The sequence below is a fragment of the Microcaecilia unicolor genome, chromosome 1 (genome assembly GCF_901765095.1).
Source record: "Microcaecilia unicolor chromosome 1, aMicUni1.1, whole genome shotgun sequence".
NCBI classification, from domain to species: domain Eukaryota; kingdom Metazoa; phylum Chordata; class Amphibia; order Gymnophiona; family Siphonopidae; genus Microcaecilia; species Microcaecilia unicolor.
In genome coordinates this window covers 55,795,592-55,822,135 of record NC_044031.1, presented here as the reverse complement: position 1 = coordinate 55,822,135, position 26,544 = coordinate 55,795,592, and the positions used below count along the sequence as shown (strand labels likewise).

Sequence of the window (26,544 nt, the reverse complement as noted above, 5' to 3'; positions counted from 1 at the left end):
GGGGGAGAGTTGATGGCGGTAGGGGGGTCCAGGGCAAAATCTGCGGGGGCCCAGGCCCCTTAGGCCCCACGCAGATACGCCCCTGGTTTTAACAGCCTTGAATAGTTTTGTGTCATCTGCAAATTTAATCACCTCACTTGTCGTTCCGATTTCCATATCATTTATAAATATGTTCAATAGCACTAGTCCTAGTACTGATCCCTTCGGCACTCCACTGTTCACCCTCCTCTATTGAGAAAAATGACCATTTAACCCTACCCTCTGTTTTCTGTCCAATGACCAATTCCTAATCCACACCAGAACCTTGCCTCCCATGATTTTAATTTTCTCATGAGGCAAGACTTCCCTTGGCTAAACCCATGCTGACTCTGTCCCATTAAACCATATTTGTCTACATGTTCCATAATTTTGTTCTTTACAATAGTTTCCACTGTTTTGCCCAGCACCGACGTCAGGCTTACCGGTCTGTAATTTCCTGGATCACCTGTAGAACCCTTTTTAAAAAGCTGTGTCACATTGGCCACTGTTCTCTTCGTGCTGCGCTTTTCAAAAAATGTTTTGCTATTGCGATTGCCTTCCCCTGCAGGTAATTATCCTCACTTCCTTGTATGTTTTCTCTATTTTGGGGTTTTTTTTTTGGTTTCCTTTATTTTTCGCGATTGGCTGCACGATTAGGCCACAGCCCTGACCTCAATTTGACTGCTTCCCCTTTTTTAATAGTTCAAGATTGAGGAGTTTAATTTAGCCAAAATTCTTTTTTCAATGTCCCAGAAAGCTCAGTGGCTTCAAGCAGTGCACCAAATATCACAGCGTTATTTCACTCACAGACCCGCACAACTGGTGCATTTGGGTGCCTTGGGCCAGATCATGACCCTTCACGACAATATGAGAAAAGTAGTATAAAAGGCCCGTTTCCGAAACAAATGAAACGGGTGCTAGCCAGGTTTTCCTCTAGTGTGTATGTCTGTGAGGGTGACTGTGTCAGAGAGAGAGAGAGTGCGTGTGCGATTGTGTGTCACAGAGAGTTTGAGACTCCATCTCTGTTGGCTGTTTGTAAGAGTGCAGTTTTAATTTTTATTGTTTGCTTTTTTTGGAGGGGGGTGCTGGAATGAGTGTCTGTGTGAGAAAGTGATAGAGTTGGGGGTCAACATTGCTGGGGGGGTGTCAGTGATTGATTGTGTGATACAGAGAGAGAGAGAGAGAGAGTGAGTGTCCATGTACTGATGTCCTGCAGCACTGTGTGTGTGAAATGGGGGGGGGGGGGGGGGGGGAAATTGGATTTTGCATCAGTTGCAATGGACAGGGAGGGAGGGAACTTGGATCTTTCATCAGTGTGTGTGCTGACAGGGTTGATGCTTCTTTACTGGGAGAGGTCGTTGGGGGGGGGCTTGGAGGGTGGTCACCATCGCTAGGGGGGGGGTTGTGTGTTTGTAAGAGTGCAGTTTTTGTTTTTTTTAAAATCTTTGCTGGTGTTTTTTTTTTGTTTCAGTGGCAGGGGTGCTGGAATGAGTGTCTGTTGGACAGAGTGATGGGGGGGTGTTAATGATTGAGGGGGGTGATCGTGGGCTTGGAGGGGGCTCGGCGTGGCTGGAGTTTTTTTTTTTTTTGTAACAGTGCAGCTTTGTGTTTTCTTCTTTCGTTTGCTATTGTTTTGGGTGTACTTTTGACATATAATAGGCTCGTACCTTCTTCTCCTGTTATCAATCTGACCTCCTTGGGGCCACTCCATCTCCTGTCCTTGCCACTAATCCAGGAGTTGCCGGAGGCACAGCCATTCTTCGTCAGGTTGGCGGGTCAGTGACGCGAAGAGTGGGTGGAGGGGCGTGTCCTGTTCTTGGCTTGCGGGGGCGGTGCAAAGGCGGAGTCGGAGTAGCTGTGTTTCGCGCTTTCTTTCTGTCTTTTCAGAATAAACACACTTCAGGGCGGGTCTTCTGAACGGAAGAGGGTCGGTTGCTTTCGGTCTCGTGGTGCTAATCCAGGATTTGCCGGAGGCACAGCCATTATTCGTCAGTTTGGCGGGTCAGTGACGCAAAGAGTGGGTGGATGGGCGTGTCCTGTACTTGTCTTGCGCATAAGGGGGCGGTGCAAAGGCGGAGTCGGAGTTAAACACACTTCAGGGTGTGTCTTGTGAACGGAAGAGGGTTGGTTGCTTTCGGTGTCGTGGTGCACATCTGCTGCTGGATGCTCCTCCCTTCTTGCCATTTGTCTGTGTTCCGCCCTCGACGTCATGACGTTTGACGCGAGGGCGGGGCAGAGAGACATGGTGATGAGTTGGATTGCTTCACCACCATGAAGTAACGAACCCTTCAGGGAGTGAGTTGATGGCTTCAGAACGTTGTCTTCAGAACGTTGAGGGTGCGTTTTATTATAGTAGATACAGCAAATGCTAATGCAAAATCAAGGTAACCTAATACTAACAAAACAGCAGCATTAGCCTGTAACGTTCAAAATTGCTGAAGAAATACCTTTTATAGGAGAAAAGCCCTCAGAAACTAAAGGACCATCGCTTTTAGTATGATCTAGTTTAATATTTCAAACCAATACTCCATTTCTATCATCGGGCAAAAAACTCCACTCTTTTTATATTTTTTCTTTTTCTGTGCATTTATATAGACATTATTAACTCTTCCAGAAGGTGAGAAAAGGCAGCACTTAACTTTCACTGAGTCCGCCGTTTCACCCCAATTGAGGCTTCATCAGGAACTAGTGCTAAAAGTACAGAACACCAAGTGACATAGGCTTTCTCAGCTCTTTCACTTAAAGACCCCTCTGTTTGTTTGTAATCTTTGTCTTCATATGCAGGTGAGGACACAGAGAGTGTGATTGGCTCAACAAGAGAAGCTTTTTGGCTCTTTGAAGGCCAGATGATCATCTTCAACACCAGTGGCATTGACCTTCATGGCTGCTGGTTCACCAGTAACCATTGGGAGTGGATTGGCATTGAGTGGGTCTCCCACTCTTCGACACCGGGCGCTGTTAGCAGGCCATGGGACCAGTCAACATTGGACCTGACACTGGGGAGATGGTTATTTTCAGCATCAGCACTAGGGAATCGAGGCTTTATGCATCTAGTGAAGACCAGGAAGCATAAGCATCGTTCCTCCTCAACGCACAGTTGCGGGAGCGCCAGGGCATCAGACTCTCCAATACCCGAGAAATGCCCCTCTGTGGAAGTGGTGCCGGTGCGCCAGTCATTGAGCGGCCAGATCCCCGTCACCAGTTTGGCACTGATGACTTTGCAGGTTGCCTCCGATCCAGCTCCCATGCCTTTGCCGATGTCCGCCCTCGATGAGCGGTTCCGTAGCATGCTCTGAGAGAAGCTGGTGCAATTGTTGCAGGGAACTCCCGCTTTGGCTTCAAGGGTGCTTGTGCTCTCAGCAGAACAGCCTCAGACCCTCTCTGAGGCTCCACTGATGCCCAAAACATGGATACCTCACAGGGTGTCGGAGCCGAGGCCTGAGCAGGCAGTACCCCCTCTGACATCAGGGGAGAAAACTTCCCTGGAGTCTGAGAGAAGGGCTGCACCTTGACTCTCCTTGGAGTGTGGATGTCGTTCCACTAGGTTGAGGCCAGTGCAGACTCAGTCTCCTGATTCTGAAGAGGAAGAGGAGTCTGATTGGAACAGCTCATGGGTATGAGACGACGATCCACATTACTTCTTGGAGGAGGAGTCATATGAAATTCCATCTGATCCCTCACCTCCTCAAGAGAGACGAAAAACTCCGGAGGCGTGCTCTTTTACAGGTTTTTTCAGGGAGATGGCTGCGGCCATCCCATTTAAGAAGGAGACAGAGAAGGAGCCCAGGGCAGAGATGTCTGTCTTGGTCTATAAGTCTCCTCCTAAGGGAGTGGTGAGGCAACTGTGCCATTGCACCCTATCCTTAAGGTTGCCCTGATGAGGAACTGGGAATTTCCCTTCTCAGTGCAAGTAGCATCCAAAAAGATGGATACGCAGTATTGTATTCAGAAGGCTTCTGGATTCAAGAGGGCCCAGTTGCCTCACCACTCTTTGGTAGTCGAATCCGCTCTCAAACGAGCTAAGAGCTCTCGGTCTCCTGCCTCAGCGCCCCCGGGATGAGAAGCCAGAACCTTAGACTCGTTTGGGAGGAAACCTTTTCAGGCCTCAATGCTCATTGCCTGTATCCAATCTTAACCAGCTCTACATGAGAAAGTTGTTTGTATAAGTACATAAGTACATAAGTAGTGCCATACTGGGAAAGACCAAAGGTCCATCTAGCCCAGCATCCTGTCACCGACAGTGGCCAATCCAGGTCAAGGGCACCTGGCACGCTCCCCAAACGTAAAAACATTCCAGACAAGTTATACCTAAAAATGAGGAATTTTTCTAGTCCATTTAATAGCGGTCTATGGACTTGTCCTTTAGGAATCTATCTAACCCCTTTTTAAACTCCGTCAAGCTAACCGCCCGTACCACGTTCTCCGGCAATGAATTCCAGAGTCTAATTACACGTTGGGTGAAGAAAAATTTTCTCCGATTCGTTTTAAATTTACCACACTGTAGCTTCAACTCATGCCCTCTAGTCCTAGTATTTTTGGATAGCGTGAACAGTCGCTTCACATCCACCCGATCCATTCCACTCATTATTTTATACACTTCTATCATATCTCCCCTCAGCCGTCTCTTCTCCAAGCTGAAAAGCCCTAGCCTTCTCAGCCTCTCTTCATAGGAAAGTCGTCCCATCCCCACTATCATTTTCGTCGCCCTTCGCTGTACCTTTTCCAATTCTACTATATCTTTTTTGAGATACGGAGACCAGTACTGAACACAATACTCCAGGTGCGGTCGCACCATGGAGCGATACAACGGCATTATAACATCCGCACACCTGGACTCCATACCCTTCCTAATAACACCCAACATTCTATTCGCTTTCCTAGCCGCAGCAGCACACTGAGCAGAAGGTTTCAGCGTATCATCGACGACGACACCCAGATCCCTTTCTTGATCCGTAACTCCTAACGCGGAACCTTGCAAGACGTAGCTATAATTCGGGTTCCTCTTACCCACATGCATCACTTTGCACTTGTCAACATTGAACTTCATCTGCCACTTGCACGCCCATTCTCCCAGTCTCGCAAGGTCCTATATGTGAGCAAGAATGAGACACTTTTTTATGTGCGTGAGACAGAGTAGCAAAAGTTGTGGGTGGCTCTGAGAGTGATGCTTTGTGTAATTGTGTGAGAGAACACGACTATATATTGAGAGAGCTTGGATTTGGTTGCTTGTACGTGTTTTTTTTGTTAGTGATAAGATGATATGATTATTTTGTGGATGTGTGAAACAGAATGGATGAGAAAGAAATAGGGAGGCAGTATTAGGTGTGTGTTCCATCTGATTTCCATCCGTGGCAGTAGAAAACTATAAAACTTCACCATACAGTGATGATAATTGATCAAGTGTAGTTGAAAATTTCATTGTTACACAAGGCATTAGATGTACTGTAATTGGATCAGCGGGTAACTAGTAACTTATGCACTAAATTATAATTCTGGTACAAGTCAAGTCTCCTATACTCTATTGCCAACCTTCCAAATGGATCCCAATATTTCCAAAATATGAACTCTGTGATAGATTTTTTTTAAAAAGGGGGGGCATTATGGGTTATATTGCCTTTACTAGCAGTGTGCTTTCATTTGAAACTTGGAGATATGAAAAACAGAGGCTTAAACCTTAGTGGGAAATTTTTTCAAACTTCTTGCCTAGATGCAAAATGCAAGGGACGTGCACAGGGCAAACATTTTTGGTTTGTTTTCAGTTCATTTGGCCTTTCATCCCAATTTTAAGATATTTTGTGTTTCATATATTCATTTTAATGATACATGTTTAATGCGTATTAAAACTTTTTATGCATGGTAATTGAATTAACGTGCTTTAATTCATGTGTATAAAAATCAATTTATTATGCACTAAACTTTTAAGGTACGGTAATGAACTAATTTGCTCATGGACCTTATACCTAATTTTCAAAGGCAAAGGAAAGATGTGCATGTATTTTCCCTTTGAAAATTAGGCGATGAGATTTCAGTAGAAAGTAATGTGCATAGATTCAGAACTCTATATGTTTTCCTCCTGAGCCTAAACAGAGCTCCATGACTTGTTCCTCACAGTCTGGCAAAAAGTCTGCTTAGTGTGAAAGATCGCACATACTTTTAACCAAATTTAGATAACCGGTTTACTGTGGTAATTGCTGTTCATCTTCTAAATGGCTTTGAAAATTGTCTTCAATATGTTAAAGTAATCTGAGTAATCCTTTCTAGGTCCTTTCACCTTGCCTCTCTCTTGATATGTATCTCTGTACATGTGTAAAATGTAACTCTATATTTATTCTTATAAACTTCATTTTTTGCAGGAATTCATTGTCCAAGTTGTTTCCACCAGTATGGGTAGGAGATGGTGGAGATTGCTCAGGGCATTGTCCTAAAAACACCGTAGAGAACATTAATTTCACAAATTTATTCGGCACAATCGGTTATCATCAAGAACATACGCAAAATTCACCTGGGATAGAAAGTCTGCAGGGAGGATTTGAAGACCTCAGTCTTGTGGAGTCCTGGCTTTCTCCTCCTGGCAGTGTCCTTCACCCACAAAATCCTACATTTAAAACGAATGCCACCGTCCAGCAAAATGAGTTTGTAGTGCAAAATGGAGGATTCGGTCCTGAAGATTACAACAAAGTAAACTTAAATAGTGATTTTGAAAAAAATAATCCTGATTTCAGCATTTACTCTCCTCAAAACAGAATTAGGGATAGTACAAATATTCATAAAGAGCACTGGAAAACTGATAGAGTAAGAAACAAGTTTATGAAAAATGGCTCAAAAGATCAAATGAAGTACTCTGATAATATCTCCAGTGCTCCTTTTGATAATACTTGGAGCAGAACATTCCATGAAAACCGGCGAGTTTCTATGAAATATGAAGATTATGGTACTAATATATCTCAAATGTCCAACTATCCATCATCCTACCACTTTAATGAGCAGTTACCTAAAGACAGCAATTACTCTGGAGTGATGAATGGAAAATATCATACAGACTGCTCCAAGAACAATCACAGTAGCTTTCCCTTTAGAGGTAACTTTGTAAAGTCTGAAAATAAAACTCATCTGAGTCTTAAAGATGATTTGCAACAGTCCCCTGAATATGAGTCATCTTTAAATAACGTGCCACAAAATGAAAATCATGGTTCTTCTTACAATGGGCACATTTGGTTGGATGGAAAAGCCTTAAGTGCAGCTTCTACATCGAATTCCACGTTTGAGAATCAGAAACAAGCGGGAACAAGCCCTCAGCTATCTTCAGGAGTTTCAACCATGCCAAGCGGCTCTCCCCCACATAATTCAGTAGCTCAGCCTTTGTATTTCTCACAGGTATCGCCGGTGCCTGCGTCAGAGAAAGATGGAAGATCACAAATTCCAACCACTATCCCTAGTAGTTTGGGGTTTTGTAACACAGTCAATCACAACCAAAAATGGAGTAAATCGGTTGGACATTCCCACTTTGATACTTTGGCTAATAAAGAGCAGGACATAAAAATGTCATCTCATTGGCCATCTCAGCAGCCATCTGTGAATAACGACCACAGATTTCATAGAAAACAGATCCAGGATAGTAACAGTAATAAAGATGACAGAAGAAGCAGAAAGACCTGGATTCCCCAGCCAGGTTTAGGTCAGAATCACCATCAGTTCAGTGTTTTCCAAAAGAAGCAAGAGAGGAATGGAGGCAACGTGTCTGATTTTATCAATCCTTCTTTTCTTCATTCTTTCCCGTTAATATCAGATTTTAAGCAGAATCCCAATTTTTCTCCATTTAATCCACATGCATTTCCTTCAGCAGCTAATTTTGGTTTTCCTCCATCATCATTTCCCTTTTCAGAGATTGTTGACCTTTTTCACAGTGACTTTAACCAGTTGAATCCCTTTGTTAATGATATTTTTTGTGGAGAAATAACCACTCCATACCTTGCCTTTCCAACACCTTTTAACAAGTATAAGCCTTTAAGAAATCGCAGTGGACCAGCTAATGAACTTTACACCCGGCTAGAAGAATGTTGTGAACAGTGGAGAGCACTGGAGAAAGAAAGAAAGAAGGTAATTTTTTTTTCTTTTTAGCTCATTGGGATTTTCCTGACACCTTGTAATAAATTGTCCAACCACATTGTTTCATTGATGTATTTCAATTTTTTTAATGCAGTAAGTATTTTGTGAATTATGTGGACTTGATTATTTGCCTTTACCCAACCTGAACTCAAAACACTTGATATTTCAGGTACATCAGGCATTTCCTTTTCTCAAAGGGTTTACAATATAAGGACTAGATTTATTAATGTATGTTGATGCATTAACATGTGTTTGTGATTTAACATGTGTTATTTAATTCAAACGTCATTATTTTTACTTGGCAGGTTAACATAGGTTGGTAAATCTAGTGCTAAGTTTGTAGCTAAAGCATATTTCAGATGAGCATTAACTTCATTTTAATGCTATTTGAGGAAAACTGTAAACATTTTGATGTTCAAAGGGGAAATTTAGGGGAATGTTTACTAAAGTGCAGAAATGTTTTGCACTTTCCTACTACTACTACTTAACATTTCTAGAGCACTACTAGGGTTATGCAGCGCTGTACAGTTTAACAAAAAGGACGGTCCCTGCTTCAAGGAGCTTACAATCTAATGGGCGAAATGTCAAGTTGGGGCAGTCTAGATTTCCTGAATAGAGGTATGGTGGTTAGGTGCCGAAGGCGACAATGAAGAGGTGGGCTTTGAGCAAGGCTTTGAAGATGGGCAGTGAGGGGACCTGGCGTATGGGCTCAGGGAGATTATTCCAGGCATGGGGTGAGGCGAGGCAGAAAGGGCGGAGCCTGGAGTTGGCGGTGGTGGAGAAGGGTACTGAAAGGAGGGATTTGTCTTGAGAGCGGAGGCTACGGGTGGGAACGTAAGGGGAGATGAGGGTAGGGAGGGGCTGCAGAACGAATGCATTTGTAGGTTAATAGGAGAAGCTATGCGGTACCTGATCGGAAGCCAGTGAAGTGATTTGAGGAGAGGGGTGATATGAGTATATCGGTCCAGGTGGAAGATAAGACGTGCAGCAGAGTTCTGAACGGACTGAAGGGGGGATAGATGGCAAAGTGGGAGGCCAGTGAGGAGTAGGTTGCAGTAGTCAAGGCGAAAGGTGTTAAATACAAAAAATATGTTTTAAGTGCAAAGGCTGTATGCTAACTGTTGGGAGTGTTCCCATCAGGTATCCATACAGTTACCGCATAGGCAAGTTCTTTTCCATGTGTTGTGTATTTGCAGTTAGCATAACTACACTAACCACCTCCTACTTGAAAAGGCAGTAAGTGCATCTACACAAACTGCACAAGTGACAGCATGGTAAAGTACCCTGTGCCAACTACAATATGAAGTTCATGTCTATTCGCCACCTATAACCCGACCCATAACACAGCATGCAGTTAGTATGTGAATTAGGGCATGCTGTCATATGAGCGTTACATAGTTTGTATGCTGATAGAGCACGCTAATTTGCATGGTAACTGGAATTTAGCTGACTGTCTATAGCAGCTTTATTTCCTTGTTTGTCAGGGGAAGAAAGCTAATTTTAAAGAAAGAAAAGAAAATGTACTACCCAGACTCGGAGGAGCAAACAGGAGAACAGCAGGGGACCCGTTCAGTCCCAGGCCCCTTTATACAGGTAGGCAGCTCAGTGGCCAAGTGTGCAGGCAGGCCTACTAGCTGATGCTGCACTGCCTGGTTCCCTCTGCCTCAACTGTGCTGGACCATTTTCAACTGCAGAAATGGTCGTGAGGGGGCTTAGGGGACTGGATCGGGGGATCCCCATTGCGGATAGCACCTCAGCTACAGGAACTGTGATCTTGATGGCTTGGTGGGAATGGCAGCCACTTGGTCACCATTCTCACACTCTGTGCAGCCACAGAAGCTGCAACCTGTTATTGGGCTTGTGTGTGTGGGGGGGGGGGGGGGGGGAGGAGTGCGGGGGGACCCATTCTCTCTACATACAGCTCTCAGGGGTTGGTCTGTGGTCTTTCACCCTGTTGATGCAGGAGGGTGTTCCCTCTTGGGGCCCATTCCTCAACCTGCAGACCTTGGAACTGGTGAGGTGCTGGTCAGCCTGGCCTATGGGGCTCAGTTCCAGGATGCCAGTATTATGGGGGACCCAGATCTTAGCCTCCAGGCCTTCAGCTTTGGAATTAAGGAGCCAGCAGGGCTCCTGTGAGACCATATCCAGCCAGGGATAAGTATTGTTTCTTTCTCTCACCCCACAGCTGGTCATCAGGGCTTCTCATATAAATAAATAAAAAGGAAGAAGGGGAGCCAGTATGTTCTGTGGACCTGGAAAAGTTAGAGTTAACATTTTATCTGTTAAAAATGCAAGAAATTGTCTTAAGTGAGTTACATGACAAATTCTAATTTAGCAGATTCCACTTTATATTGTGAAAAGAAGGCCAGAATGTGCAAATATAAATTATTGTTTACTGCAGACCTCTTTATCTATATTGACAAAGAAAGGCCTTTAGATAGAAGAGGTTAAAGAAGGTCAGAAACTGACCAGTATTTGTGGTAGATGTCTTCTTTTGGAAATGTAAATCATACTCTGTGTTTAACTAAAGAGAACAAGCTATAAATGTTAGCCTGTTATTAAATATAGTTGATAAATACTATGTAATAGACTTTTTCCATTGTAGTATGCCTTTAGACTTTTAGCATATTTGCTTAGATTAAGTTCAGAATTATAAAAAGATGTCTTGCTGATGCTGTGGAATTTTGTGTATATGGATTACTTACGTCATATGTAGTTGAGGGTATAAACGGAAGTATTTGGATTGTCAAACTTCAGGGAGACTTGGAAGAAGAGAGATTTCTCTCCCAGTGTTCCCTCTTTGTCAACAATAAATATTATGCAACTGTAGCAAAGGACCAGTTTTATTGATCTCTTTTAGTACAATGAATTTTATTTCCCAAAATTTGATTACATTCCACAGTTCCGAGTCTGCTTTTCCTGCAGGTAATTAGGGATCCACTACTGCTAAGGTGGGAAGACCCTTGCTTGGAGCTATTAGCAGGGAGTCGAGTGAGCTCCTCTTCCCATGAGGAGAACCAGCCTTCCTTTGCAAATGCAGATAGGTGCCATCTCGGCTATGCGGCTGTCAGATGTAGCCACTGTTGCGGGTGGACAGCTGGCCTCCTCCTTTTGATGCAAGTAAGTTAGTGGTTGCAACTTACCTGAATACGCCAGACAGGTCACTGGGAGAAGAAGCAGATCTGTGTGCATCATTGAGGATCAGAGGAGAGGCCCTGTCGGTAGCGAGAGGTGTTCCTCTCCCGCACTCTGTTCAGCACTATTTTGGATTGGCCTTTGCCTGTGAGCCTCTCATCAGAGAGATATGCTTGGTGGGAAGAGCCACCACAGACTTTGCCAGTGAAGAAGGGTGACTTCAGGGGCCATTGGGCTGGTTCTAGTGCCGTGTTAGGTCCCTGAATATGCAGTTCAAAGCTACAGTAGCTTGCACTGTGCATAGGTTGCAAGGTAGGTGCAGCATCAGACCTGATGCAATGATAAATTGGCATGTCATCTGTAGGAGTTCACCCCCTGTCTCAGCAACTGAATATTGCAGGTCCCAGTGAGGATCCTCGAGTCGAGTCTTTCTGGATAGCAGTGGGGGCTCAAGTCTGACTTGATAGGAGGGCTACCAAGGGCCCACAGACTCAGGAAGAATAATTTAGGGGGAAAAAGAAGATATGAACCCCAGGGGTCTTGGTTCAGGCCAGATGCAAGGTTCAAAAGATAAACCTTGCTTTCTCTACCTCACCAGCTCTCCCTCCACTAGTCCGTTCCCTTCTCTCTCCTTCCCCTCATTCCCTTTCCTCCTTTCCTGAAGTTACTATTGAGGAAACTACACTTCTCCTTTCTTCCTCAAATGTACCACCTGTTCCTCTGATCCCATTCCCACCCACCTTCTTAATGCCATCTCTCCTACTCTTATTCCTTTTATCTGTCACATTCTCAACCTCTCACTTTCCACTGCGACTGTCCCTGCTGCCTTTAAACATGCTGTGGTCACACCTCTCCTTAAGAAGCCTTCACTTGACCCTACTTGTCCCTCTAATTACCGACCCATCTCCCTCCTTCCTTTTCTCTCCAAATTACTTGAGCGTGCTGTTCACCGCCGCTGCCTTGATTTTCTCTCCTCACATGCTATTCTTGACCCACTACAATCTGGTTTTCGCCCTCTCCACTCAACCGAAACTGCGCTTACTAAAGTCTCCAATGACCTATTACTGGCTAAATCCAGAGGTCAATATTCCATCCTCATTCTTCTTGATCTTTCCGCTGCTTTTGACACTGTCGATCACAGCATACTTCTCGATACCCTGTCCTCACTTGGATTCCAGGGCTCTGTCCTTTCCTGGTTCTCTTCCTACCTCTCCCTCCGCACCTTTAGTGTTCACTCTGGTGGATCCTCTTCTACTTCTATCCCTCTGCCTGTCGGCGTACCTCAGGGTTCTGTTCTTGGTCCCCTCCTCTTTTCTATCTACACTTCTTCCCTTGGTTCATTAATCTCATCCCATGGCTTTTCCTACCATCTCTATGCTGATGACTCCCAAATCTACCTTTCTACCCCTGATATCTCACCTTGCATCCAAACCAAAGTTTCAGCGTGCTTATCTGACATTGCTGCCTGGATGTCTCAACGCCACCTGAAATTAAATATGACCAAAACCGAGCTTCTCATTTTCCCCCCCAAACCCACCTCCCCGCTCCCCCTGTTTTCTATTTCTGTTGATGGCTCTCTCATTCTCCCTGTCTCCTCAGCTCGAAACCTTGGGGTCATCTTTGACTCTTCTCTCTCCTTCTCTGCTCATATCCAGCAGACCGCCAAGACCTGTCGTTTCTTTCTTTACAACATCCGTAAAATCCGCCCCTTTCTTTCCGAGCACTCTACCAAAACCCTCATCCACACCCTTGTCACCTCTCGTTTAGACTACTGCAATCTGCTTCTTGCTGGCCTCCCACTTAGTCACCTCTTCCCTCTCCAGTCGGTTCAAAACTCTGCTGCCCGTCTCATCTTCCGCCAGGGTGGCTTTACTCATACTACCCCTCTCCTCAAGACCCTTCACTGGCTCCCTATCCGTTTTCGCATCCTGTTCAAACTTCTTCTACTAACCTATAAATGTATTCACTCTGCTGCTCCCCAGTATCTCTCCACACTCGTCCTTCCCTACACCCCTTCCCGTGCACTCCGCTCCATGGATAAATCCTTCTTATCTGTTCTCTTCTCCACTACTGCCAACTCCAGACTTCGCGCCTTCTGTCTCACTGCACCCTATGCCTGGAATAAACTTCCTGAGCCCCTACGTCTTGCCCCATCCTTGGCCACCTTTAAATCTAGACTGAAAGCCCACCTCTTTAACATTGCTTTTGACTCGTAACCACTTGTAACCACTCGCCTCCACCTACCCTCCTCTCTTCCTTCCCGTTCACATTAATTGATTTGATTTGCTTACTTTATTTATTTTTTGTCTATTAGATTGTAAGCTCTTTGAGCAGGGACTGTCTTTCTTCTATGTTTGTGCAGCGCTGCGTATGCCTTGTAGCGCTATAGAAATGCTAAATAGTAGTAGTAGTAGTAGTCTTTGCCTTCCTGGCTGCATGTGATCCCATCTGGCCTTGGACACTATATAGGCTTGGGTCAGTTTAGTAGTCGGAAGGGGGGCCACCTGGAACTTCTGGGCTGAGACCTTGCAGTGGTCACAATTGGCAGTAGCCCAACAGTCTGGGAGCGTTGAACACTCAATCAAACATGGTAGGCGGGGAGTTCCAATTCAGGGCGGTGATGCTGCTTCCTACTTCTTAGAGCTTATTCAGAACCTTGAGGGACCATCATGGTTAGAGATGCCCAAGGGTATGGAAGAGTAGACTATTGGTCCGTACAGGGACTGACCCTAAGATAACTCAGGTTGAACCCCAGTTCAACTTTGTTTGGTTTGGACAAGTCACTTACCTGCAGTGGATCTCTCGCTCACATGCAGATTAGTTACCCTGGACTCTGGATGGAGACGCTGTGTTCAGTTATTGACTCAGTGCGCCCGGGCAAGTTCTTTCCCTCCCTGTATTTGGCGGAGGCTTGCCTCCACATTGAGAGACAGCCGCAAGTGCTTTCTGAGCTGTCTGTCTTATGATAGTTCAGAAGCAGAAAACTGACTAGCATCTTCAAGAAATATGGACTGACTCTTGGAACCTATACACATGACTTGTGCTTGTCGTGCCTTGGAACTATACAAAATATCTCAAGCTCTGCCACTTGTGAAAAGATGACATCTAGAGCTCTTTGAGGCTGTCAAAAGCACATGGAGAAGCTCTTTGTTTCTTTTCTTTTTGTATTTAAGACAACATGGAGAGGTGGACCTATTGATAAACAACTTATACGTAAAGAACAGCAATTTTTTTAAAATTTAAAACTCTACATCCTGATGGTTTAAATATGGAAACAGACTTATCTGTTTTTCTTTGATGCGTGTTAAGTATAAATGGGACATTATATGTTCACTTTCTTATGGTTTATTCTAGACTCTTTTTCCCCAGTTTTTAATACTTGTTTTTTCCATTTTTTTTCAGTTTTCATAACCCTAAGAGCTACTGATTTTTGGTATGTGTCAGTGATCGTTCATGTTACTTTTACATGGTCTATTAAGGACCAGTATCAGCATTTCTTGTTTATATTTGTTTTTTTTAATCTGACATTTCATTCAATCTCTTCATTAGCTATTTAAGGTTTTGTTTTGGTTTTTTAAACACCATTAGTCATTTTTTACTTTAGCGGGAAAGGTTTAATGTCAGTTAATTTGTGCTTACATTGCTTCACTTATGTATCTCGGCTATAGTTAGTAATTAGACTGATTGTGTTCATAGTTATCTTAGCGTTTTTTTTCTGCTTTTGGCTTTAATGCTCTTTAGTTTTACTTTTTTCTATCGGTTGACTTTTTATTTGAGCTGGACGGTTTTTAGGTTAGTGATTTGTGTCTTTATGTCTTCCAGCATTATTGATTAGTTGTAGTGTGTCATTTTCTTATGTCACTCTCTTATGGTCTGTTAGACACCAGCTTTTGCGATCTTTTCTGCATCATTTCATGTTACTTTTGCAAAGTACCAGCTTTTGTGATCTTTTCTGGTATTTTACTTGTTTCATCTAGCATCAGTGTTACCTGGATTTTTGTGTTGTGCCTTTTATTTTTATGCCTCCTAGAGTTAGTGCTTGTCTTTTCTGCCATTTTTTGCATCTATTTGTACTTATGACATGAGCTACTGCATATTCATTGTAGCTTTTGGTGACGTTATTTATTTATTTCTTGTTTTTTCGGTTGTTATTAGTCATTATTAATTATCTTCTTCTCCTAGGAATCCCATGTTTTGTTTTGTTTTTTGTTACATTTGTACCCCACGCTTTCCCACTCATGGCAGGCTCAATGCGGCTTACATGGGGACAATGGAGGGTTAAGTGACTCACAAGGAGCTGCCTATGCCGGGAATCGAACTCAGTTCCTCAGTTCCCCAGGACCAAAGTCCACCACCCTAACCACTAGGCCACTCCTACACTCACATGTTATGTGATTTGTTTCTTATAGGCATTTTTAGGAGCATTTTATGATATTCTTTTTGGCGGTACTAATTCTCTGACAGTAACTGTTGTGTATATTCTTATTCATAGTACTGCTTTTATATTATTAAAACAAAGTTTTGCAGTTCAGTACTTTTGTATTCTTGCTTGCCTTATTGGCAGTGTATGATTCTGATTTAATCCCTTGGGTTGTGAATTATTTATTAATTTTTGTTGGCAACCAACTGACCTTTGAACTCTGCACAGGTATAAGTAACGCTGGTTGCTCTGTCGGGTTTTTTCCAGCGATACCGGTGTGTGGTTACATGCAGCAATCTCCTGGAGAGTGGTAGGTTTCAGCCTTATATTGCTTTACTTATGTTTCTCGGCTATAGTTAGAAATTAGACTGATTTTGTTTATTCTATCGAGTGACTTTGGTGCCGAGTATCCAGTGAAGGTAGAAAAGGCATTGGCCATGGTCCTAATTGGTGCTCAATGTTGTGGAACAATCTGCCATTCCACTTCTTTCTTCCTAATCTGGCTAAGGCATATTGGAAATCCACCAGAAAGAATGTCTTCTATTTTCTAGCTCCATTTCTATGGAGCAATTTTCCTCTCTCTTTGCGTATAGAGGCCTCTGTTACAGCAAGTTTAAAGGAGGGTTTAAAACCCACTAGTTCTCTCAGACCTTCCAGTGACCCGCAGCATATGTTTTCTGAATGGCCAGCAGCCCTGTGTATACGGAAGGAAGTTCTCCACAGTCCAGTGAAAAGGTTGCATGATTGTGCTCTTTTATGAATGTCTATTTGCTTTCCTTTATTTTATTTGTAGTTCCTTTAAAGTTTTAAAAATTATTCATTGCTTTGATTTATGCGATTATAACAAATAAACATAAACACCTGCCAAGCTTCCCTGTCAGTGAGCAGATTGGGGGGATCGCAACCTTCTTCAAGGTTGCAGTGTCTAGTTACCAAACAAGTCAAGTGACCCAGGACTATGTCTCCTCACTTTCTGTATCCTAAGTGGCATTGGCATTGACCGTCGTTGATAAGGAGTTGAAGAGGAAGGTTCAGGAGATACTTTACTAGCAACCTAACCTTCACTGATTTGTCAGGAGATTGGCATAGGTGATTGCATTTTAAGTTGGAGAAGGAGGTAGAGCCCAGGGTACAAAGGCTGTGCAATCTCTTAACCCTGCCCATCCCCAAAGAAGGCACAATGCTTAGAAAGCACAGAGAAGAATGTGAAAGGACCCCCACTTTCTCTATGCATCATGTCAGCAAAAAGGCAGACCCTAGACACTAAGTCCAGAAGGTGCTCAGATTAAAAAAAACAAAACAGCAGCTACTTACACCAGTAGTCACTCTCAAGGCCAAATGGATGAGGATACACTCTTTGGTGCCCTATGGGAGGGTTGCTTATACTTTGGACCACCTTAGGAGGAAGCTTTTTCAGAGTGCTATGCTTATGTCTTGTATAGCTTCTTACCAGCTTTTCATGAGCCTGTATGAATCAAACTTTCTGGACAAAGTGGAAGGTGGCGTTTCAGTTTCTCCCTCAAGATAAAAGTGATGGCATAGGACACTAGTAAACCAGTTAATAGACTATCGAGAATGCATGGTTAGGTTGATCTATAATGCTGTCAATAAGATATTGAGAGTTTCTGCCGTGGTTATTGCCTGCAGACTCTCACGGCTACAAGCATCATGGCTGCGAGCATCAAACCTGAGATGTGTTGATAGAGCTCACTAATGTGCCCTGAAAGGGAGATACACTGGTTCCTTGACCGTTTCTCTAAAGAGATGATCAAATCATGGACCAGTGCTACAGACCCTCTCTGCATCCACATCTGACTTGTCCCTTCTCTTATTCCAGGAGGTACCCAAATGGGGTACCAGGGAAACCTTTCTCCAAAGAAACATTATCTTCCACTCTCCCTCAATCCCACCAGGAATAGGAATCTTGCTGTCACCTCAGATAACATAGAAATCACAAAACACATCCAGCTTTCCAACAAAATCTTGGGATGTGGTTGTGTCTGCCTGAATCCAGTCAGTCAGCATTCCAGTGCGCATTCCAGAGAAGTTTCCTGTAGGGCAGGGGTGGTCAACCTTTATGCACAGAGGGCCACATGAATATCGGTACTATCCTTGGTGGGCTGCATCATTTTGTAATGTTAGAACCAGAAATGTACAGAGCTCCATAAACTACCTGCAAGTAGTAAAAATTTAACGAAAAACTATGAAAATAAACTGATAGAGGGCTATTCTGAAACTATTTGTGAAATACAGTATTTAAAATCGCCAAAACTCTGGTTAATGACGTTTTCAGTGTATACTTCCTATGGTCTTGTAAGCCGCAGAAATTCAATGGTGGACTGCAGGTTGCCCACCCCTGCTGTAGGGGAATTTGTAAACTGTTGGCCCAATATAACCTCAAACACTAGGGTTCTCAGAATAATATGAAATAGTCTGTATCTACGTCTGTTGGAAAAATGCCAGATGACCCACCAAGATTATTATGATGAAACTCACAGCATCAGGATTTTACTTTTAAAGCAAGTCTCCTCCTCCTTAAAGACTAAGGGGAAAAGTGCAATTTCCTCATAAAAGCAAAGTTCAAGATGATTTTCCTGGATACCATGATCCCAGAGGAGACTAGCTGTGCACTGTGGAGTTGAAAGACGCTTATACCCACACTCAGATACAATCAAGCTGCAGGAAGTATCTCAGATTTCTAAAAAGGAAGAAACCAGCATTAACCCTTTAGTGTCCAATGTTCCCATCAATCTGTTCCCATATGGCTTATTACGGGAACATTGGACACTAAATTAAGCCCTGTCTTTTGGCTTAGACTCATCACAATCTAAACATTCTTTATGCTGATATTTTCTTTGTCTTACATTTTTTTCCATGGCAAATAAAGACTATTTGGTATTTGCTGTGGATGAAATAAGAGCATAGAGTATGAGATTATTGGGTCTTACAACCAATCTATATGCTAAACCTTGTGGACCTACCTTCCAGAAACGCCATAAGATCAGCCCGCAAATTTCTCAATCTGCACTTCCCCAGCTGTAAAGGACTAAAATACAAGCTGGTACACGGCACCACCTTCTCTTACATGAGCACGCAGTTGTAGAATGCACTACCTACAGCCCTGAAAACTATCGACGAAATAACTAACTTTTGCAAATCTCTGAAGACACACCTCTTCAACAAGGGCTACAAAGATAACCCATAGCCTCACCAACCCATCCAGCTATTAAAGCCCACCTTCTACACTATCCTGCCTAACACCTTCCTTCTCTCTTCCCCTGCTTAATCTTTGTACATTACCAATTGTATCTGATATCCTGGAATTGACTATGTCATAACAATACTCTGTAAGCCACATTGAGCCTGCAATAAATAAATAAATAAATATAATGCCCTGGAGCATCTCAGTGTAATATACCGGTAAGCCCAATGGACCCTGTTCTCTCAGTAGATTCATGCTACTCAGAATTTGCAAAATACCATCTAACTCAGCCAGAAGCTCAAGGACACTCTGACCAGGCAATCTGTGCAGGGGCTTCTCCTTCCAAATTTTTCAAACTCTATTGTCCAAACAATGGATTTGTCCAAACTGGGATGGGGAGCTCATGTTCTGGAGATAAGACCATATGTCCTATCCAGTCTGCTCATCCATGCCATCTACTCTCCCGTTCACTCCCTTGAATATCCTATGTACTGTTAGAAACTCCCTTTGAGCCACTAGACTCTTGTGAGCAAAAGCATATCTGACTTGGAAGCTCATATTTTTGGTGGCTGTCACTTGCACATACAGTTAGTGAGCTCCAGGCTTTAGGAACATATCCACCCTGTACGAGTAACTGTAGGCTGAGTGCTTATGTTCTTTGAGTTTTTGTCGTGACTTCAGTGGATAGTCTGCTACATGATCTGCTGTTTCTCTTCTTGCATCTGCTAATTTTCATTCCGTTTTCCTTATTTTATTCTTTTCTTGATTTATTCTTTTCTGGGATTTATGTTTTTGTAAACTATTTTTATGGCATTTTATCTTATAAATTTGCAGTATTATAAACTGCTTCAAAATATATTGTGAAGTGGTAGTGTATCAAATTATTAAACTACACTCAACTACACTCAGTGAAAGTCATATGAGCTATTTGTGTGTTTCGTTGCTTGTCATTTGAGAATACATTCAAACTGTTCGGAAGGATTCACTTTGTGAAACCTGTTACACTTTCTAATATAATGGAGTGGAGGTGTAGCCTAGTGGTTAGAACATCTAGCTGACAACCAGGGAAGCCCAGTTCAAGTCCCACTACTGCTCCTTGTGATCTTGGGCAATTCACTTAACCATTGCCTTAGGTACAAAATAATGATTGTAAACCCTCAAGGGAAAGGGAACTACCTCCTGTACCTTGAATGTAACTCACACTACTACTGAAAAAGGTGTGAGTTGAACCAAATAAATGTTAATGTCTTAACATTTTATTCTATTTAGCAACAATCTGTGGTAGGTCCTTACAGCGTGTACATTTTACTGCAAAATTCTTAACCCTGTGATGATTTTTTCCTTAGACAGAAGCTGATCTTGCAAGAAACTTTCCTGGAAGGCGAGTATCTAGCTCAAACAATACGCACGTTTCAAGACTTCCTCTTAATCCTTCACGAGTAGATCGCTTGATTGTGGATGAATTACGAGAGCAGGCCAGAGTAAGTGTATTTCAATGAAAAATAAAATCCATCATTTTGATTAGAAGCTATTGAGTTGCAACATTTGAGCAGACAACATGAAAAAGATGTCCACAGCAGTCTTTCAGTTGTATTTTGTGCCTTGTTCAGCAGAAAAATTGCCCCCATGCAGCATTGAGCAACACAATTGTTGATGAATATTGGACACATTCAACTAAGTTTGGCTATCTTTATGTATTATTTAATTTGAATCTTTAAGTGCATATGTTTTTGACTGCCTCCAAGATACAGTGAACATTTACAAATCTTGAGGAGAGAATTTGGCAATTCATTTTTAACATATGGACATTTGCTTTTGGGTCACTAGTGGATATTATAGTTCCCATACAATCTAGAAGACCTATGATGGTGAGAGTATAAATGAAATGCTGAAATACTGGTGCTTTCACTATTAAATCTCATTGAACTGACTACTTTGGTTCATTTTCTGAGGGTTCTGTCACTTCGCTATTATTTTATTGATATAACTTTTTTTTGTATTGAGTTGGTTCATATTATTTTTGAAGTAATAGTGCAAATTTCTCTCCATGAGTAGTTACATATATTGGGTGAGCAGTTTGTGGACATAGTCTCAGTTGAAATGACATGACATTTGTTCCTTATTGTTCAACCATCATGTTCTTTCTGATTTACCAAATTGTTATTTATATATTTATTTATGTATTAATTATTATTATTATTTGTTACATTTGTATCCCACATTTTCCAACCTATTTGTATGCTCATAGTACTGGAGAGGAATTTGCAGACTCCGGTGTAAACAAATACATAGTGAAGTTGTAGTAAGATAAAGTTCATGTGGTGTAGTCACATAAGGGAATCGTGCCACGGAAGGGTTGTGTTATGTCCATTATTACCATTGATTGTATTAGGTTGCGAAATGTTTCCCTTGGGAAGAATTGTTTCACGAGTTTGAGTTTTCACATTGAGTGGAACATTTTCTTTGTTGTGGTTTTTTATTTTGTTACATTTGTACCCCACGCTTTCCCACTCATGGCAGGCTCAATGTGGCTTACATATTGTATACAGGTACTTTTTTGTACCTGGGGCAATGGAGGGTTAAGTGACTTGCCTGTGCCTGAAGTGGCCTCTGAAAAGGACTCCAAACCGTCTCTTCCCAGCATCCTGAGCAATCCAACCTCAAGCTCCTGGGCCCCTTTCTCACTCAGGGTGAGCTGGTTCTCAGTATGCAAATTGTGTGCAGATTAGCATGTTATCCTTTCATGCTCAGGGTGTCCTGGTTCTCCAGAGGCAAAATTAAACAGGTCTTACCAACAGCATATTCAGGCAATTCTTTATTCCAGCCCCTGGGCACAGTTCTTCTAGCTTAAATACTTTATACATTTACATATCTTCACACTGAGCCTCCCCACACAGATTCCTGGGCTCAGCATTAACCTCAATACTTTGGGGACTTCTAACCCCAGGCTTTGCAGCCTGCTTCTCAGTACTGGGGGACACAGCCCTACTTCTTCTTTGGACACCCAGTCCTTCCTTCCTTGGACACCCAGTTCTCTCTTTCTTTAGACTCACAGTCCTTTCTTTGAACACACAGTTCCTCTAAGTACTGAGGCTACACAGTCCAACACTAATGCTTTAGGGACTTCTTACCCCAGCCTGTTTTTCTTCCTTGAGCACACAGTCCACCACAAGTCCATAGGGTTTAGCCAGTTCTTTCCAGGGGGGATCCTCTTGCTTCAGCTACCAGGTCTCTTCCTTTTCACAACTCAGGTGGGGTATAAAGTGGTTAATAGCTACACAGGACCCAGCCCATAACCTCCTACACCTGTGGACCTCCCAGGGCTCTCCCCAGTCCTAGCGACCTCCATCTATTCTCCTAGCGCCCTCTAGTGGCCTACCCCGGACATCCTGAACATTTTTAGGGGAATTTAGGGGAACAGCGCCATCTAGTGGCCTGCCCCGGCTAGGACAGCCTCTTATTTATCACAATGTTCAGGTCAGCAAGTCTCTCCTTGTACGGTTTGCAGTGCAAGTCCCATACCATTTTTGTAGCTTTTCTTTGCACCGCTTCCAGTCTTTTTACATCTTTAGCAAGATAAGGCTTCCAAACTTGAACACAATACTCCACGTGGGGCCTCACCAACAACTTAGTGGACTTTCTAGAAGCCAACGGGTTACAAGATCCGAGGCAACACGGTTTACCAAAGGAAAATCCTGCCAAACACATCTGATTGACTTCCTTGACTGAGTGACCAAAGAACTGGATGAAAGACATGTGATAGATGTAATCTACTTGGATTTCAGCAACTTTGATATGGTCCCTCACAGAAGACTTGTAAATAAGCTGAGAGGGCTGAACTTAGGACCCAAAGTGGTGAACTAGATTGGAAACTGGTTGACCGACAGGTGGCAGAAGGTGGTGGTAAATGGAATCCACTCAGAGGAAAGGAAGCTGAGTAGTGGAGTGCCTCAAGTGTCTATGTTGGGGCCGATTCTGTTTAATATATTTGTGTGAGACATTGCTGAAGGGTTAGAAGGAAAAGTTTTACTTTTTGTGGATGACACGAAGATAGCCAACAGAATGGATACCCTGTAGGGAGTAGAAACCACGAGAAGGGATCTCCAAAGTTTAGAAGAATGGTTGAGAGTTTGGCAGTTAAAATTTAATAGTTATTCACTGCTGGGGTACAATACTGCATTCGGTTTTTATTGATACTACTAAATATTGCTTGAAAAACCTGTATATTCTCTCAGTAATCTAATAGTGCCCACTGTGCGTTCATCTTTCTTTTTTTTATATTTGCTATTGTGCTCAGTGATAAGGGAAACCGGCTGGACCTACTCACAATGATAGCCTGTGATTATTCCCGTTGTGACATCATCGCACTCCTACATCCTCCCTCTCTGGATTTCTGTTTTATGATTAAACATACTTTTTTTGTTGTGGATGTTAACCAGATATAATTTGTAACACTTATCTTAGTAGGAGGTGAACACTTGTGTCAACGGCTCACTGTATTGGCCCGTTCGGAGTCCCCACTTCAATTCAGCTGCTTCAGTCGCAACTTGTAAAATTTGCAGATCTACGAACTCTGCAGCTCCTATACCATCTTTCTTATCTTTCCTGTTCCCAATGCAAAAGACAGTGACAGTCGGTGCTTAAAAAGCTGCTGATTGCCACCAGTTGAATATTGACCACAAAATTAAGTACATGCAAAGTAAAAAAAAAAAAAAAAAAACCCTGTGAGGAAGGGAGTTAAACCCTAAACAACTCAGGAATAAAAGGATCACTTAGAGAGGGTGAAGCCATAGAGGAACATTAAATTAATTTTTTACTTCTGTCTTTAATGAAGAGAATATTGAGGAGATGTCCATGCTAGAAATGTCCTTTGATGCTTATGACTCTCAAAAAACTGAAGCACATAATGGTGAACCTGGAGGATGTAATGGAGCAACTCTGACTAACCAAAGAAAAGAAATCATCAGGACTAGATGTTTGAATGTCCAGAGTTCTGGAAAATGAAGTTAGACTTATTACCAGTAATCTTTGGCTTTCAATAAAATCAGCCAAGGTGCCTGAGGATTGGAAGATGGCCCATGTAACACCATTCTTTGAAAATAGCTCCAGGAGTGCTGTGGGAAATTGCAAAGTGGTGAGCCTGATGTTGGTTCTGGGGAAAAAATGGTAGAGGCTATTCTGAAAAACAGTGTTACTGGCCGTATGAATAAACACGGGTAAATGGGGCACAGCCAAGATCGATTTAACAAGGGGAAGGTCTTGCCTTTTATATTTTTTGAAGGTATTAATAAACATGTGAATAAGAGCAAGCTGATTGATACAGTGTTACCTGGATTTTCAGAAGGCATTCGATAAGTCCTTGATGAGAGAATCCAGAGGAAAATAAAGTAGGCAATGTCCTACTGTGGGTTGAAAACTTGCTACAAGATAGGACAGAGAGTTGGACTATACTGTCAGGTAAATAGTGGAGGGCCCCAGGAATCTATACTGTGGCTATTGCATTTTAACATATTTACAAATAATCTGGAAAAGGAAGTGAGGAGTTGCTAGTCCCCCAGTCACACTGGTCCTCCTATATTTAAACTAGACTTTGAGCCCGTAAAAACGGGCTATTATAGGAAGGGGGGGTTGAAAGGCCCGCCCCCACCGCCGAGTTCGCCGCTGCCCCTCCCCCTCCGAGTTCGCGCCCCCCCCACCGAGCCGTCACCACCCACCTTCCACCCGGCCGGGCCCTCGCTCCGCTATTGAAACAGCGAGGGTCCGGGAACGCAGCACTGAGCTCTGCTGAGCTGCCGACATCGGCCTTCGTTCTTCTTCTCTGCCTGTCCCGCCCTTGTGTGACGTAACGTCGTCGAGGGCGGGACAGAGGCAGAGAAGAAGAAGGAAGGGCGATGTCGGCAGCTCAGCAGAGCTCAGTGCTGCGTTCCCGGACCCTCGCTGTTTCAATAGTGGAGCGAGGGCCCGACCGGGTAGAAGGTGGGTGGCGGCGGCGACTCGGGTGGGGGGAGCGTTAGACGGCGGTGTCCCTCCCTCAGCAATGCGCAGTACAGACCCTCTGTGTTCCGCCCCCCGTCATCACGTATTGATGTGGGGGCGGGGCAGAGAAGGTCTCTACTGCGCATTTGCGAGTGAGTACGGTCACTCGCCGTTTATATGTTTGATAGGTGATGAATTTTAATGTGGGCTTGCAAAGTAACGTATATAATGGAAAATAATCTAACAATAGATACATGATAGTCTCCATATTAGGAGTCAACTCTCAGTTGTCAGTGTGGATAAATACATTTAAAATCCTTAATTCAGTGTGAAACTGCCGTCGAAGTAAAGCAAATAGAATGTTAGGAACTATCTAGAAAGAATGGAGAATTAAACAGAAAATATTATACCACTTCTGTATCAATAAATGGTGTGACCATATCATCAGTATTGTGTGCAGTTCTGGTCACCCCATCTAAAAAAAAACAACATGTAGCTGAAGTAGAAAAGGTATAGAGAGGAGGTTAACCAAAATGATGAAGGGGCTAGAACAGCTCTGCTAGGAAGAAAGGCTAAACCGGGCAGTGCTCTTTAATTTCAACAAGAGACAGCTGGAAGCAATTTGACAAAGGGCAGTGTGTAAAACATTTTAAGTACACTGATGTGGTAGCCCTGTTAGTCCACTTTTAAAGGTAATAAACAGAGAAAAGAAAATAAGTTAATACCTTTTTTTATTTTTTTTATTAGCTTTCGAAGGTAACCCTCATTTTTCAGGTCAGAAATAAGCAAATGTTGATAAATAACAGTATGTATAAGTGAAAAACCAATGCATTCCAATGGCAGTCTCACAGGGAGAGGGTGGGATGGATAAGGTGAGAAACAGGGGGAGCTGGGTGAATGAGAGACAGGGAGAGATGCAGGTTAGATGAGAGGATGACAAGGTAGTAGAATTTTATGGTTTATAATGGGCTAGAAAACCTAGATCTTTAAGTCCTGTCTGATGGGTATCAAAATATTTAATCATTTTGACTTCAAAGGTCTTACATCCCTGGTTTGTTTTAAAGTTTCCTTTTTGTATTCTCACCATAAAATCATTGATACAGTGTTCTGGTTTTGTAACATGCTGTCCCAGAGAGGTGTCATCCTGGTTGGCACTGGCATTTTTCATATGATGTCAATGTAAATTAAATCTCATCTTTAACATCTGTCTTGTTTTGCCAATATTTTTTTATTTTTGTTACATTTGTACCCTGCGCTTTCCCACTGATGGCAGGCTCAATGCGGCTTACATGGGGCAATGGAGGGTTAAGTGACTTGCCCAGAGTCACAAGGAGCTGCCTGTGCCTGAAGTGGGGATTGAACTCAGTTCCTCAGGACCAAAGTCCACCACCCTAACCACTAGGCTACTCCTCCACTAGCAACATTCCATGTAGAAGCCTGCCCTTGCAGCCGCGCAGGCTTCTGTTTCTGTGAGTCTGACGTCCTGCACGTACGTGCAGGACGTCAGACTCACAGAAGCAGAAGCCTGCGCGGTCGCATTGCTGATCTGCAAGGGCAGGCTTCTACATGGAATGTTGCTAGTGGAATAGCAACATTAACATTCCATGTAGAATCTCAAATAGTAGCAACAGAATCTCAATAGTAGCAACATTCCATGTAGAATCTCAAATAGTAGCAACAGAATCTC

At 43.1% G+C, this 26,544-nt stretch overlaps 1 protein-coding gene across 1 annotated transcript in view; it reads left to right on the top strand.

Annotated features, from left to right (window-relative positions):
• The window catches only part of LOC115466276 (meiosis-specific coiled-coil domain-containing protein MEIOC-like), a 65,013-nt gene that overhangs the window by 16,401 nt on the left and 22,068 nt on the right, over positions 1-26,544 (top strand). Inside the window, 2 exon segments of the mRNA XM_030197436.1 lie at positions 6,372-8,115; positions 20,228-20,362. Coding sequence (XP_030053296.1) covers positions 6,372-8,115; positions 20,228-20,362 — 1,879 coding nt within the window.